Source organism: Opisthorchis viverrini (assembly GCF_000715545.1).
Source record: "Opisthorchis viverrini unplaced genomic scaffold opera_v5_295, whole genome shotgun sequence".
Classification (NCBI taxonomy): domain Eukaryota; kingdom Metazoa; phylum Platyhelminthes; class Trematoda; order Opisthorchiida; family Opisthorchiidae; genus Opisthorchis; species Opisthorchis viverrini.
Genome location: NW_008751952.1, coordinates 339,578 through 356,299, shown reverse-complemented (window position 1 = coordinate 356,299; position 16,722 = coordinate 339,578). Strand labels below are relative to the sequence as shown.

The following is a 16,722-nucleotide window of genomic DNA, read 5'->3' as shown; positions in this document are numbered from 1 at the left end:
CATTGAGCCATCTCGAGGGAGTGACTTTCCTTTCAAGGCACTCGTCGCAGGCGCCGAGACCTCAAACTGAGATGAAGACTACATTAAATGCATATTCCGGGCTAAGCGGCGCCCTGACAGCTAATCACGCTCCTTAAAGAAACCAAGCGAGAAAACCACTGTCCACAGGTATGTAAGATATCACATTCAGCTAGTCATCATAATGAAACCCTCTGACTCTCACTCATCAGACTGAGCAGTTGTTGCAGAAGTTGAGCGTGAAGCACGGATATTCCGGTTAGCGACCACTGGTAAATGTGGTATATAAAATACACCCTGTTGTATTTTATGTGATCTACTGAGATGAGTGTTTTTTGGCTCGCTAAAGTCATTTCCTCCAGAGGGGGCGGGTGAGAGGCTAAGGTACACAGGAAAACAGACTGCAGAAAGATCGACTACCCATGCCCGCAAATATATCGGGGCGGCTCAACGGTTAGGGCACGAATTTACTGACTGAAAGGTTTGTAGTTGGAACCCAACTCTAGCATCTGGACTGCTCCCGTCTGTGCTTGGGCAAGTTGACCATATTTCAGCCATCGAGCTTCATCCATGTTGTACGGCAGCCAGGCACAGAAAGGGCGTTAAAGCTATAGGATTATTTTGACCGTTCAGGATGTTTCTCGGGCTGTATAATGAACCATTAACTCCCACTCTATTTGTGGTCATCAAAATTCGTCCCAGTTCTAATTTAACGCGTATGGAAAGAAGTACCTCCATTAAGATTGTTGGCTGCCAAGAGGAGAAGTCATTGGGGTAATGTCCACCTCCTGTCGTGCATCAGTAATGTGATTCTCCACCAATGGCCCTTCTGGAGGCGTTGTTTCAGCACTTAAGTGGGTGTTTGCACTGCTCTGAGTTGTCCATACAACGACTGACACCATCCACGGTAACATCCAGTTTCCAATAAATTCGGGGTAACAAACAAGCTCCTGAACAAGCTGATTTGCACAAGTCAATGTGTACATACCCCAAACACACTGGATGAAATCATTTCTGTCGTTCTCGCAAGCAAGCAAGACCAGTAGACGCACTTTTGAAACTCTAACGTGCGACGACATAATTAGTCCGGAAGCCGCCATAGTCACGTACAAAGGCGAGTTCGGGATAGGCAGAGCAAGAGTGCGACTACCAAAAATAGTATCTGGAATACGATTGGTCAACCGGCATATTTGTGGCATCCGGGCGGGTGAGTGAAGCATGAGAAAGAAGCCCGCCAGTACAATGATATGAAATTTATTTCTTACACGACCGGAAGCAGTAACTGAACAGGAGCTAGTCAAAAAATGCATATGGTAATACAAAAAATCCAAAAGGAAGTGTTGACTGGTATGAATGAAGGCGCTTGGCGGTGGATAAAACTAGGATGTAGACCAACAACTTTATTTGTTCCTATCGACATCTTGCTTGAGTTTTCGCTTTGTTAGGAGCGGATTCTTCGCCTGCTCGACGGGCAGTAGATGAGGCACGTTCTCCACGTCCAGTCGCATAGTCCTCAATTCCTTGGTCATAGCATCCTGAGGTGAAACAAAGTGAAAGAAAAGTCTGTAAGATGAACACTCAGTTGTGGAAGGTGAAAGTGGTGGTAAACTTTGAGTTAGAAAGTGTCCAGTCGAAGATTAAAATGTCCAATCTACAAACTAGCAAGACTGCTATAAAACTACTGCTTGCATGCTAGGCCGCTCTACTCAAGCGAAGGGCATTTGAACAACACGCGAGGTCAACAGATGGACGGACAGGCACCATGGTGTTACACGAAACCGAACGGAAATGGGAACAAGCATGAACTACTAAGTTCTTAAAGAAATACAACAGCATTTGGAAACATATGGGCACTTCTGCGGAAGTTCACATCCAGGCTTGTTTGCAAGGTACGTTCATTAGGAATATAACAGAAGCATTTTTTTGCAGCAAGACTCAAGGGAAAGACAAGCTACTCAACCTGAAATTCGTGCTACAATAAATGAAACCAACGAAACCAGGGGCTAACATTGAATTCAAAATTTCCAACAGCTCCATAACGCACAAACAGTAAACCAGGTGTCATCATTGAGATATCAAGTCATCATTGAGATATCAAGTCATCATTTGACGCCAAGTATGACCTTCAAACAGGCAAAATCATCGGCAGACTGAAGAACCGAGAAGACTGGGAAGAAAATGGAATGTCTACAAACATCTACCAGGTCTGTTTGCCTTCCTTTTCATACTGCTTCACATTTCGATCTGCCTAGGCATGTTCTAGGCTACCCTGATACTTCGCTCCAGAGCAGTCAATGAACTGCTGTTCTCACCTAGATAGCCAGATAAAGGCCTAGTCCTGCGCTGGATACACGCACATACAGGCGACCAAAACCCTACACCACTGAAAGCAACAATGAACAGGCATTCAGGAAAGCCTTAATATTATGGTCAGCAGCTATTCAGGACATTAAAAAAGCGTTATGCAGTATGTAGTGATGTAAGTAAGATTAACTAAAAGATAAGGAGGGGCAATCTGCTTTCATATCATTCCATCGAACTGAAAATGCGTTTGTTACGCGTCACCGGACATCGAGTAACAATAAGGACTCAGGAAAAGAATTTAATAGAAAGAGACACTGTCTGGTGGAGGACAAGGGATCAAATTGGGTCCTTACCATCCCCGACTGTGCAACACAGTGAATCCACACGATTTACGGCTACGATAGTCGCAAGTTATCTACAATTCATACCTGTGGTAAAACCTTACCTCTCAATGGACTCCATCTGCGAGACTGAATATTCGACTTGCAAGGTAGCACAGAGCCAGCTGGCTTTCAGACTACCAGGTGGTTTTGTAATGCATATGGTGGAGGTGGTGGTGAGAGCGAGAAGTTTCAGTGGTTAGGGCGCGAATTTACTGAATGGGAGGTCCGTGTTTCGAACCCGACTTCTGCCACTCGAATTCCCCTGTCTAGATTTGGGCATTCTAGCAGTATCCTAGCCCTCGTACTTCCTTCGGGTGGCACGGCAGGCATCGAAAGGGTGCTATAGCTAAACGATTATTTACTTTTTTCCCTTATGGTGGAGACAGAATGTTCCTAGCGCCTATAAAAATCAGCATAAGAAATGATATTCAACTAAAGGTTAAGTCGCAACTTGCTAGGAATTTACGGCTCGAAAAAGCTCCAAAAAATGATTGGTGGATTCTTCAAACTTTGCTGAAACAATGTGTGCTCCAGGCGCTTTCCAATCGATTGGAGAAACAAGCTTCATACATTCGAACGATCACAGTACAAACCACACAACAATGTCCATGTGATGAAGTTCCACCGTACGCACGGGGTCACATACACCAAAAACCGACATACTCTAATCCTGTACAAATAATAGACATCCAACGCAAAAAAAAACCTCATGGCAAAACAAACTCACATTCACGTGTTCCCACACGGTGGTGGATAGGAACTGAGTAGTGGTCAAAGGTGTGTCAGGTACGGATGTATACTTGGCGACCCAAGGGTGCTGCATCACTTGAGCACTTGAGAGACGCCTTTCTGGTTCAGTAAGCAACAAGCGGCTGATGAGGTCCTTGGCTAAAAATAAGTTCGGTATGACGGGTGAAAACAATCGATAGATCTTTGGATAAGAAAGGTCATTTGGTGCAACTGAAGAACTGCTGATGAAATGACAAACAACTTGTGGTGTAGTTGGTGTGCAACGAGAAAAAGATCCGGAAAATCGCATGCAATAGGTGGGTGACAAAATGAAGGCAAGACGATTATGTTCAGACATGAAATTTTTCGGGCCGCAAACTGTCTACGATGTTTCGCGTTGAGGTAACCTGACATTACTCACAAAGTCTCCTGAACAAAAATGCCAAAGACAACTCGGTACCAAGTTAAGGTGTTCAAAAAGAGGAGCCAAACTTCAGGCCCTCACAGGACGCCTTAACTGACATCTTTAGATTTTCATCAGGACTCTTTGAGATCCCTAGTTGGTTACCCCAAAAATTGTATTGATACATCTATCAAAGAATGCGAGACGGTTTAACATGACAGGGCAAAAGATACTTAGAAGAACGCTAAGGAGAAAAGGCCCCATCTGCTCATCCGTGTCCGGAGAGCCGGTTACTTGTTTGCAAGAATCTACGACTTCTCAGTTCTAACTCGCAAAGATGTTTACTCTAGCACGGCCAAAAATACTGAACTGATGTGTCCTTTAGTATTCCAAGGGTATTAGGACCCACAGGTCGAGATTACTAAGGTGATATTTCAGTCGATGTTAAGGGAGCAGCAGACAACTGTGTACAAGGAGCCTTAATTTGAGGCGTAATCACGCACTGAAATCCCCCGAACCACTCGAGCAAAAGCACCAGATTCACAGTTAGTATTCCAGCCATGATGACTTTCTCACCCACTGCACGATCCAGCATAGTCGCAATAATTCAAAGTAGAACACCTATTTGTAGGCACAAAAACTTCTGATTCTAGAGCGGTCAATAGTTCCTAAGCGAGCAAGCAGACCCCGTGGGTGCTAGAGCTCTGCATTAAAGCCAGGATTCAGTAGGTCTGGAAACATGGAAATGAGGAGCAAGCTGTGCGAACTGTTTCGGGTTGTCCACGGATTTCATTTTCACTTCCAACCAAGAACAGAAGAAAGAAATACTCTAAAAAGTAAACAGGGACTGAGTGGTTCCGCGGAATGTAATTTATCACCCACGATCACTACACAAGAGGGTTTTCATACGCCATTCTGATGATTTCCCATGCCAGTAACGGCCATACTTTACAGTGTGCATGGAGTCAAAAGCAACAAAAGGACGGTGCAGTTTGTAAGCTTTGCATTTCTAGATGTATTCCAAGCCGAAGAGATTATGGCTAAGAACCTAGTCAAAAACTGTCCGGAAAGCGTTTGCCGGAAATAGTCACCACAGTATGTTTCAGGTAACAATTTGCTTTCCTGTACTACAGTACAGCTGCACCGAACAGCGGGTCCACAAGTATGGAATGTTCTGGGGTTTATTAAATGTCAAAGTTGGTGTCATCGTCTCTCCAGTAAGCTGTGGCATCCTTTCGGTTCAAGTTTACCAATTATAAAAGTGATACTTATTCAGTACATAGCTGCCGTGCAGCTCGAAGGCAAAAACAGGGAAGTTTACCTAAGCCTAGACAGGAGAAGTGGAAAAGCGACGAGTTAGGTTGAAACAAAGGATCTTTCGATCGGCAGTTTTGCACCAAAACTGCTCAGCCTCACCGAGGTCAAACAATGGGATGTACAAAGGTAGACAGGGCGAGGTTACGTCAACCGAAACAGGAACTATCGGAAATTCGGGCAGTGGACAAAAAACCTGTTGGTTAAAAATGTGCAACAACTGGGAGACATGAATCACGAGATCCACTCAACACGAGTGCTACATGTGGAGGTGAATACTATCAACCGAACAATTTAAAAGAGGATCGAGGTTAGTTAATTCTCTAACACGCTTAGCTGTTATAAGTAGTAGTGTATTATCATATACAACTCTCTACTTTTCACCGTCTTGTTGTCAGATAAGAACCTAGAGCTGGAATTTGACCATCGGTCCATTAATCCTATATTCATTCTACAACACAAAAAATCATATCTACTGTTTGAAATCTGACCCACCAAAACCACTCTGGTTGTGCAGAAAATAGGGCAATAGGCCATTCTACCGCACATTAGTTTAACACGGATGGACTACGGGTTTATTGTACAAAGCGGAGATCGTGTGAACTTAACAGATGACAAAGCAAATCCACTCACCTTCATTGGAAACATGTGCCCAATGAGAGGCGGGGAAATCGTAGTTGCCATAAATAATATTCCTTTGCATACACGGAGAAATGGGCGCACCATTTTTGCTGTAAAAAGGAGGAAATCCACACAATCTATAAAAGTCGGGTTAGACAAATGGGGATGACACATACAAAATGTAGGTGATCACACCGAGCGACCATAAGTCACAAGATTTGTCATAATTCACTCGGTTGAGGATTTCGGGCGCTATATTGAGGATGGAGAAAGATCAACATTATCAAGCAAATAAAAAATGCATACCAACATAGTAAGGGGTATAGCAAGGGGTTTTTAACGAATTCGCCATTGTCACTTCCCGAGCAAAGCCAAAGTCCGTCAGTTTTAGTGGGGAATTAGGATCTTTGGAGGCGAAGAGGAGGTTTTCTGGCTGGAAGTGGATAAGATTTTGACCACCATAGTAGTAATAGAAATGCTTGCCTTCAAGTCACGATGTGCGATACTCTTCGTGTGCAAATGGTGAATGGCCGATGCAATCTGATGGACAATTCGTGCAGCTTCTGTATACGGAGGGGATAGAAACCGAAGTGATGATCGGAAAATAGAGTGCTTACCGGACTCAGTGAAAGAGCTGCGGGATTTGATTCGGCTGTACAGTTCGCCTCCTTCCATGCACTCCATTACCATAAGTAGGTACTTCTTGGATGTGTGCTCATTGTTGTTCTCATATACATCAACCACTCGGACTACGTTGGGACAGGCCGAGGCACGCCAATGTAGTTCAACCTCACGTCTGGAGGCGAACGAGTCTTCTAAGATCTGGATGAAGTTGTAGACGAAGGAACATCAGTAGGTCAAAAGGACCTACAGAGCTTGAACGCATTAAACACTTAGAGCTGATGTGATCTTGAGAATACGAGTTCATGCTATTGTGCGCAGATCCCTATCCCAAGTACTGAATCCAATAACAGGTTTATATATTCAAGAAAAATATGCTCAATTCTACAGAAGACGAACATCCGAACTGTATCCAACTGAATTATCAAAGGCTGAATACACCAACAACCTCATTACAAAGATAGAATTACTGGTACCAAGCAAGAGTCGGAGGTACCAATATGTAGTTCAAGAACTAGTGAATAGCTCGACAAACACAAGTACTGTCAGCATAAACGCTTTGAAAGCTTAAGAAGTAGGGGGTGAGTTATAGAGGTCCGACAGATCTGACTCATATCTCAAAACCGTGCTTGTGTAAGTCTGTGTACGTTGGTTGCACGAATTCTGATTGTAAGTGGACAGAGATATTACCTGGGAGTCCAAACTTAGACAGGGGGAAAATGAAGCCCCTCAAACAAAACATATGGCTGAACACTTGGCAGCGATGCTTGGCGGAAATGCCGGCGTAGTGCATATTTTAAAAGAACAAGTTATCGCAAACTTCATAACGCCATACCTAGTGAGACGAGAAAAGCGTTATCCAGACCATTCACCAACTTGAGGTAAGACGCTGCAATTATCGAACGAACACCTCTCTGTGGGTGACGGAAGGACACAATCAATCAATCAATGAATTTTTCATTTATAAACCGTGTACCATAGGCACATCCGTTGCAGCTGCCAAAAGTGGCAGTGTGAGTCATACAACCAAGCCTTGGAGGCGATGGCATGTTTTCTCTCGACAGCAACACACGGAAGGCGAGAGATTCGATGAAGACACCACTTATTGCACGATTGGGCTCTTTCTCCAAGTACCATTAACAATTAGTGAGTTGAGTCTCGGGGTCCCCATCAAGGGAGGCGGCAGTTGTCGACCCAACTAAGCTTAGTGGTTAGTGTTTTCATACATCGTTGCCAGATCATACGATCTCCACCTCGTGGTCGCTTCTACTCAGCGCAGGGGTGAGCTAAAAGAGCTCTGTGATGCAGAGGGCCTTCTCGTATCCGGTTGAAGTCTCGGGTCCCCATCAAGGGAGGCGGCAGTTGTCGACCCAACTAAGCTTAGTGGTTAGTGTTTTCATACATCGTTGCCAGATCATACGATCTCCACCTCGTGGTCGCTTCTACTCAGCGCAGGGGTGAGCTAAAAGAGCTCTGTGATGCAGAGGGCCTTCTCGTATCCGGAGTACAAGACCCAACCAGCGTAACCTACGAAGCGTGAGTAATTGACCTGTTGCGTGCCTTCCTCCTGGGACAATTTGGCGTACCTTAGGATTGCTTATCCGATGTTCCCACCAGACCCGACCAACGCTCCGGAGACACCGATGGTCAAACACTGACATCTGTATGTCCTCTGTGCAACACTGTAGTGTAAACCCTGCCCCTTATAGACACACTCACATCACGTCGGTGTCATAGGTGTCGTAGGTTGGCAAAAACTGTCCTGGCATTTCCTACTCGGGAAATGATCTCATCTCCAGGCAGTCCACCGAAACTTATACAGCTGTCCAGGTAAACAAATTTAACTACCATGTCGATTGGCTCGTCTGCAAGCATGAAGTTCGGGTTTGATCCAAACCAGTCGTGTAGCAGGAAAAACAGCCAATGTGCTCAAAAACTTGTCCCATGGTAGTGACATGGTCGATGCATCCTCGACGAGATCGGCTGTAGCACCTTCTCGATGTCTAACTGCCATGCCATTAGAAGGAAGCACGAGGGCTGGGGTAATGTTAAGAACCACGGACCTTCAGTAAATTCGCCAGTAAATTCGTCCGTAAATTCACGCTCTAACCACTGAATTATCTTGCAAACAGTGGTACTTTTTGACTCCCGGAGAAATATTCTCACCACTCCCTGGCATAATTCAGTCCAAATAACCATATGTCCAGTTAAACTTAGCACACATGCCGTCCGTAAAGCCTGGTGGACAAGGAAGGGCAAGGAACAAGAAAAGGTCCAAAAAAATCGAGAGTGCCGGAAGACTATTTCAGTTCATCCTTGCGGCCGGCTCCAGGAAACCACCTGTGGGTGAAGCTATCAAGAATCAAAGTGATGTGACAATCTTCGATAAAGAAGAACAATTTGACGGCTGGACCAAGTAATCTGAAGTCATTCAAAAGCTGACACTCAGCCGGAATCTTCAAATGCACTAGGGCTCTAGACGGTGAATTGCTTCGGGAGATTCGGTAATAGCGTCCGTTTTCAAAATTCATCCACAAAACAAGATTGTGACAGACAGGGATCAGCTTGGCTTCAGTCCAACTGAAAATCGTCACCTTACGATGGCCGGTAGAGCACTGACGAGAGGGCAACAAGTAAGGCTTTGGACTTGTAAGCACTACGTAGAACATCTGCGCACGCCGCCAGGCTCTAGAACAGCACTATACATATTTTAATATTCTTGGAATTGCAATGAGCATTTGACTCCATTAATCGCTATGTTCCGCTGAACATGCTTGCTTCATATAAGATGCTCCGAGAGTAAATTTCTGTATGTAAGGGCAAAGAGGAAGTGTTGTGTCTAACAAGTATGTCCAATCTCCCACTTTGTATCCGATTTCGTGATCGACGAGATAATGAGACGAACGGTAGATGGTTATTTGATTGCTGACGAATGTGCAGATGACATCGCTCTCGTCTTCAAACAGGAAAAAAGGCGTAGTGGTTTTGGATGGACTGACCAAAGTCATCTCATTTTTGGCACACGATTTGCACCACCAAAGGTAAAGCCATACAGTCAGTATAGACGCCGCTTGCTATCCACAGAGAAGCATTCGAGTTCGTAAAGCACCTTTCTTACCATCAGGGTGAGATGGCCCAAGTGGTTAAAGCGCGAACTTACTGACCGGAAGGTGCGTGGTTCGAATCCGACTTCCGCCTCTCGACTTCCCCTGTCTAGGCTTGGGCAACCTGGCAGTATCCCAGCCCTCGTGCTTCCTTCGGGTCGCATGGCAGCTAGGCACCGGAAGGGTGCTACAGCTGAACGCTTTCTTACCATGAAAGTTCATAAACTCTAAGCGTAGTACGACCGATAAGGTCAACGTGCCGATCTCGTGTGCCAATTTCAGACCTGTACGGTGGCGAATTTCAGATCTTGCATAAACTTTGTCTTAGAATCATAAATTATGTGCATAGGTGCCAACAAATACGTAACGGGACAACTGGAAAACGTGTGCAGCAGGAACTTCAATTGAAGAATGTATAGCACACGCAAAGAGTGCTGTTTTCCGTACCCAATTCAGGAAGGAGCAAGCAAGGGGCAATCGCAGGCCTGGGAAAGTGTAGAAATACTAATGAAAGCTTGCAGTTATCCCGTCCTGCCATTACTATACGGTAAGTGGATAGGGTAACCCAACTTCGCGTAGTCGTTGACCGATTAAGGTAAGTCATAGGTACAACTTATTAATAGCCTGCTTGGTTATAAATAGCCTGTAGGGAATACCGAATAGTCAGGTTACTGTTCGAGCTTACTGTTTCGCTTTCATTGTCAGTCCAAGACGCTCATCAGAACGGGGTCCGCGTATCCCCCTTTAGCAAGGCTGAAGAAGCTTGAAGTTATGGGTGCTAAAGGATGTCAATGGTTTTTTGCTGCCAGTTTTTATCCAGGTTGTATGTGTGAGCAAACCAAAATGATTGGGGCAAGCTAGCACTAGGTCCATTCCCAATCCGCTTATAGTAGATTACGTTGGATTGTAGCGTGGATGGCGTGCGCCCGGAAATACCACAAGCATTTTATGGGGTGCAGTATAGCTGTAGTTGTTTCTCCCAAGGAGGCCACCCACGAAGCATTGCGCTGTAAGCTTTGGTGAGTTTTTTGTGGATAGCATCCGTTTCCTACTGCCCAAAAAGAGCTCTTACTTGAGATTATTAGAGAAGTTTAATAAAAATCTACACCTCATGGAAGCATGACTCGAGTCTAAAACTGAGTCTCGCCATCGTAAGATGATGGTGATATGATCAAGTTGGTTCTGTGGGTGATAGGCATGTAGAACAGGGACGTGATCACATCTGAAAAAACAAGTGATGGCTAACAAAATATTTCAAAATACACTGGGAATTATCATTACCCTCCGTGTATAAACTAAATAAGCCGCCAAGACTAGTCTTGCTCTACCTTGAGGCCTCCAGCTGTTGACTGTTCGTGGTAGACAAGAGAACGAACAGTTGTTAAGACGAGGTGTCCTTCGCCAAACCCATTATTTTCAGCTGTAAACCGTGTACATGTGCACTGGCTGAAGAAACCACAGTTTGATTCGCCGGAGATCCCGAAAAATACGGGTGTTCAGCTATGCACTGGAGGTAGCAGTAGATAGAAGTGATGCAAGAAACAGAGTGACGGTTAACTTTTCATCGGGAAGGTCGGGAGTGGAAGCTATGGATTGAAGGCAAAAGCTCCAGTGCATATGCGCCGTTCAGTGTGCGACTAGAACACATTTGTCAATGGCTCTAGCCAATAGAGCTCGAGAGAGATCAGTGGTTAAAGCAGCAGCTTGCGGACAGGAAGGTCCGTAATGCGAACCGAACTTCAGAATCTCGACTGGACCCATATAGGCTTGGGAAACCTGGTAGTATCCCAGTCCTTTATCCTCCTCCCGTTGGCACGGCAGCTAGGCACCGAAAGGATTCTACGGTTAAACGATTCTTATTTTCACCTCTTGCCGTTGATGTGTCCCGTTTAGAAGTCCTTATCCAAGGAGACAGCAGTGACCGGAAACATTTGGCAGGGGTGAATTGCATATCAAATCGTGAGGCGGAACTATTCAGGTTACTTACTATTGTTTGTATTATGATGGCGCACTCGATATCTGTAGAAGCATTTCCATTCCATAAGCATTAGGGCCCAGCGGTGAGTCTTCCCTGATCACATTGATAGCGATACTGAGCAGCAAAAGTGAGAGGATAGCCTTGTCTGGTACCACTGGATCACTGAACTCAGCCGAGCATCCACGGAAGTTAGCGCACGACGTTTTAAGTTGAACGAAGAATTTAGGAGTGACACCTTTGCATCATAGACACTAGCACAGGGCACGTCAAGGTCAAAGGTGGCTTTCAAGTCTGGAAAGACGGCAACTGTTAGGCGCCAGAAATCCTATTTGGGGAAAGCTGGATACAACTTATCCGGTTGTGAAGTTTACTCACATGATAGCATATTTCTCATTTTGATTCTTCTTCTGATAGGCTCGTGCGCACTCGGAAACTCCTATGCAAGATATCTGTTGCAGGGGACCAGATAAACTGCCCAATCTACCCTCCCAATTGGTAATTTAAGGAACAAATTACTGAATCGTCATCTGAAAAATCGCTACAATCGACTGATCTACAAGCGGATGTTACAAACAAGGAGCGATTGACATTTCGACCAGTGCGAGTCCATATGGAGATAGAGAACGGAAAGGTAGCTGCTTACATGTATCGAATCGCAAATCTGAGGCTAAAACAACACCAATACGAGTGAGTTAATCACCTGTACCATCACCTCAAGCTCCGAGTCAATAGCACCTATGGGGAAGGATTCGTAAGCCCAAGTACTGAACTTGGATCATACGTATCTGGGCCCATGAATGAAGAGGATAGCTACATCTACAATGTGCAGAATGCATGCATCACCACCCTTGGGGATTCGCAGGCCCTATTCCAATGGTAGTTAGACTTCCACAACAAACTCACTTCCTAAGCCCAAGACTACAGATTCCTCCACCCTACCGGGTATAATACCTAATTTCTTCACGGATTTGTTAAGACTACTGCTCTTTTAACTTTCGATCATCATCATCACCACTTACAGGAGAAAATCCAACTTTAGCGCCAATGCTTCGCTGCCGTACAACCTTGATTTGGAAGCCTTATCATAATGTAAAGGATAAAAGTAAACCTGGTAGCCTACCAAAACCATTCCAAGATGACACCTCCAGACAGTCATTCAGGCGATCTGGATAGGAAGTGATAACAAGAACACCACCGATCCAAGCAGCCATATTTTGCAATGCCCCCAACCACGCACAGCAAGGATCACGCGATTCCCATTCCGCAGGGCGAACCGCATCGGTAGCACCCACACTTTTGGAAATCTCTTTCACAATCCCCTACAAGGTGGATGGTTCGCCAACTCCTTGCTTCCACTACTCTTAACTGAGTATGAAAAGCAGCACCCAATTCGGCAAATAATGACTCGGCAAGGGCAATACATGGCCTAACCAATGCAGCTCCTGATGCTGGACACATTCTTTGACGTTAGTCTCGACTGCACAAGGGACCACTCGCTCTCTAGTTGGCCCGTTACGCATTTGCTGACACCAATCCACATGAGCGATGGTCGTGAAACAACGATCGTTTGAGACCGGGAGATGTTTTGTTTCCGGTGCTCAAATAGGCTGTCTCACATCATTACACAAAACAGCTCGTACCGTAGCCTTCATTGAGATTCGACCTCTTCCTTCACTCTCCAGTTTCTCGGAATTCCTAGGCAAAATTTTAGAAAAAATGAGGCAGCGACCCAACGTTGAGTTGGGTACCAAGACCCTGTCAGAAGTAAGAAGTTGAGTATGCATTCTCTGGTTCATACGTGGTGAAAAGACACTACAGAATATGCTGAGTTATCCAAACTTTCACGTTCAGAAACGATGAGCACTTCGTACCAAGACCAGAAGTAAGAAGTTGAGTATGCATTCTCTGGTTCATACGTGGTGAAAAGACACTACAGAATATGCTGAGTTATCCAAACCAAACTGTTCAGAAACGATGAGCACTTGGCTTCCGACCCATATATATATATATATATATATATATATATATATATTCAATTACCTGCCAGACCTATTAGTCGACCTGCATCTGAAGTGTGGCCATCTGTTTGCACCTCTTGCTCACCCTCCGTGTATCCATTTCTTCATAACCCACCGGGGAAGGATTCGTAAGCCCAAGTACTGAACTTGGATCATACGTATCTGGGCCCATGAATGAAGAGGATAGCTACATCTACAATGTGCAGAATGCATGCATCACCACCCTTGGGGATTCGCAGGCCCTATTCCAATGGTAGTTAGACTTCCACAACAAACTCACTTCCTAAGCCCAAGACTACAGCTTCCTCCACCCTACCGGGTATAATACCTAATTTCTTCACGGATTTGTTAAGACTACTGCTCTTTTAACTTTCGATCATCATCATCACCACTTACAGGAGAAAATCCAACTTTAGCGCCAATGCTTCGCTGCCGTACAACCGTGATTTGGAAGCCTTATCATAATGTAAAGGATAAAAGTAAACCTGGTAGCCTACCAAAACCATTCCAAGATGACAACACCTCCAGACAGTCATTCAGGCGATCTGGATAGGAAGTGATAACAAGAACACCACCGATCCAAGCAGCCATATTTTGCAATGCCCCCAACCACGCACAGCAAGGATCACGCGATTCCCATTCCGCAGGGCGAACCGCATCGGTAGCACCCACACTTTTGGAAATCTCTTTCACAATCCCCTACAAGGTGGATGGTTCGCCAACTCCTTGCTTCCACTACTCTTAACTGAGTATGAAAAGCAGCACCCAATTCGGCAAATAATGACTCGGCAAGGGCAATACATGGCCTAACCAATGCAGCTCCTGATGCTGGACACATTCTTTGACGTTAGTCTCGACTGCACAAGGGACCACTCGCTCTCTAGTTGGCCCGTTACGCATTTGCTGACACCAATCCACATGAGCGATGGTCGTGAAACAACGATCGTTTGAGACCGGGAGATGTTTTGTTTCCGGTGCTCAAATAGGCTGTCTCACATCATTACACAAAACAGCTCGTACCGTAGCCTTCATTGAGATTCGACCTCTTCCTTCACTCTCCAGTTTCTCGGAATTCCTAGGCAAAATTTTAGAAAAAATGAGGCAGCGACCCAACGTTGAGTTGGGTACCAAGACCCTGTCAGAAGTAAGAAGTTGAGTATGCATTCTCTGGTTCATACGTGGTGAAAAGACACTACAGAATATGCTGAGTTATCCAAACTTTCACGTTCAGAAACGATGAGCACTTGGCTTCCGACCCATATATATATATATATATATATATATATATATATATTCAATTACCTGCCAGACCTATTAGTCGACCTGCATCTGAAGTGTGGCCATCTGTTTGCACCTCTTGCTCACCCTCCGTGTATCCATTTCTTCATAACCGACCGTCAAAAACATTCACACGACAGACGTACTTCGCCTGCTCCATCGAACATCCGCCACAGGGTATGATCGTACCGCAAGCCATGAATGATTCGACAGGCGTGATGTACTTAGTAGACCATAAACATTCTAACCGCGATTGTCCAACGCATTGCTAAGGAAGCGAGTATTTGAGGCGCTGAGACTAGTGTCTCTAAGAGGACGTGAATGGTTTTTCATAGGAAACAAACGCCCTGACATGTTTAGGATAGTATTACCAAAAGCCTTACCTTCAAAGCGTAAGTGGTGCCAGTGCGAAGCTGGACACATTTGAGGACTTTCCCACTGACACCCGTACCCAGAACGGAGCCAGTAATCTTGTAGTCATTTGTAACTTTCGTCCTCTTCGGACGAAACATGGAACGTCCGGAAACAATCGGAGGTTAATTCACAAACGACCCCAGTCATTCAGCAGCCGAACGCCGCGGGAACAGCAGACGTCCTTGATACAGTAAATGTTTCAATTGGAGCGCTGCTTTTCTCTGCAACTGCAGGTTACGACTCACAGATAGGTGCGCAGGACGAGGTTTTCGCCCAAGCTTCTTGGAATGAATTTGTTCTTGTCGTTCAGTAAGCAGTAAGCTCATCAGCGCAAGGAGTCGCATAGAAAGTACCTAATGGTGCTTTGAACTGGATCCTAAATGGAGCGTGGACAACCGTCAGAGGAGGGTTATTCAACGCAGCAACTGCCCAAAATGAGACCAATTTGCCCAACAAAAGTGTTTCCTGAGCTTCAAAATCTGCTTGCCTTGCCTCCACCCTGTGTCTACTCGATCAATGGTGAAATCCTGTTGTCCAAACCCCGGTCACACAGTGCATGAGTAAATACTAGTTCTCTTTGAAGGAAGCAATAATTCAGGCGAAATAGTTCAAGCACAACGAGACGCGTTTCGAAGACCACGGGTTGAGGATGGTCCATTTACTTAGCAGCTCGCTGGACACTTTCAATGAAGGACACTTCCTTGGTGGCATATTCAAGAAGAAACGGTCAGACGTAAGCCAATGTGGCTTGTGTGATCAATACGGGGCGTAGGCACCGTGGAACAGCAAATGCTTTTTGAGCTGTTTTCTCATGATTCAGTGAGAAAAGGGTATTGACAAATGGACGCGCTTTCCGCCATTCAGAGTAAGGTGCCGGCCCAACGACTACTGCCTTGCAACGACTACATCCATTTGGACAGCGCTGGCATTGGTATTAAAGGATTTCAAGCCGCTCGCAAAAATTCAACACGGTCGTGCAAGAACATCTAAAATGTCGTTGGTGTATATCAGAAATAGAAGTGTGTGGAACCCCAATTGGGACCGGCGCCGGAAAAGAGTAGGTCGAGCCTACTTTCACCCTGAGTGTTCTGGCTGAAAAGAGCGCCCCACTCCAGCGCAAAATTTCTCTTTGAATCCGGTAAGACTCGATTTTGTGGAGCAGCTTACGTGGGGGACCCGATCAAATGCTTTCGAGGGGCCGAAAAATAATGTATCAGATTTGAGTCCCTAATCTTTAGCCTAAGCCGCTTGGGTTAAGCTATCCATAAATACCAACATATTCGTTACGCAAGAATGGTTAGGGAGAAATCCGTGTTGAGCTGGGGATATCAAGTTGTTGGAAGTAAGGTGATCCAGGATAGCTTGCCTCAGAATGCGTTTCATCACCTTGCACGGCACGCTATTGAGCCTTACAGCACAATAGTTTCCGGGCGATAGCGTGATTAGCGTGACAATTGCTCACTTGCAAGCAGGAGGATTGTGTCTTGGCGAAACACTAGCTAGAAATGCGTTGCCACCTTGAGCGACGTTTTCCTCA

The 16,722-nt window shown here is 45.3% G+C and overlaps 1 protein-coding gene across 1 annotated transcript; it reads right to left on the bottom strand.

Moving 5' to 3' along the window:
* Positions 1–1,271: 1,271 nt before the first annotated feature.
* Positions 1,272–15,359, bottom strand: T265_09663 (hypothetical protein; the record flags this gene model as incomplete). The annotated part of the gene is made up of 8 exons (XM_009175813.1): positions 1,272–1,553; positions 3,433–3,593; positions 5,785–5,909; positions 5,949–6,024; positions 6,079–6,201; positions 6,267–6,335; positions 6,390–6,594; positions 15,155–15,359. The coding sequence occupies 8 exons, from the start codon at positions 15,281–15,283 to the stop codon at positions 1,419–1,421; spliced, it is 1,023 nt and encodes a 340-aa protein (XP_009174077.1).
* Positions 15,360–16,722: the final 1,363 nt, after the last annotated feature.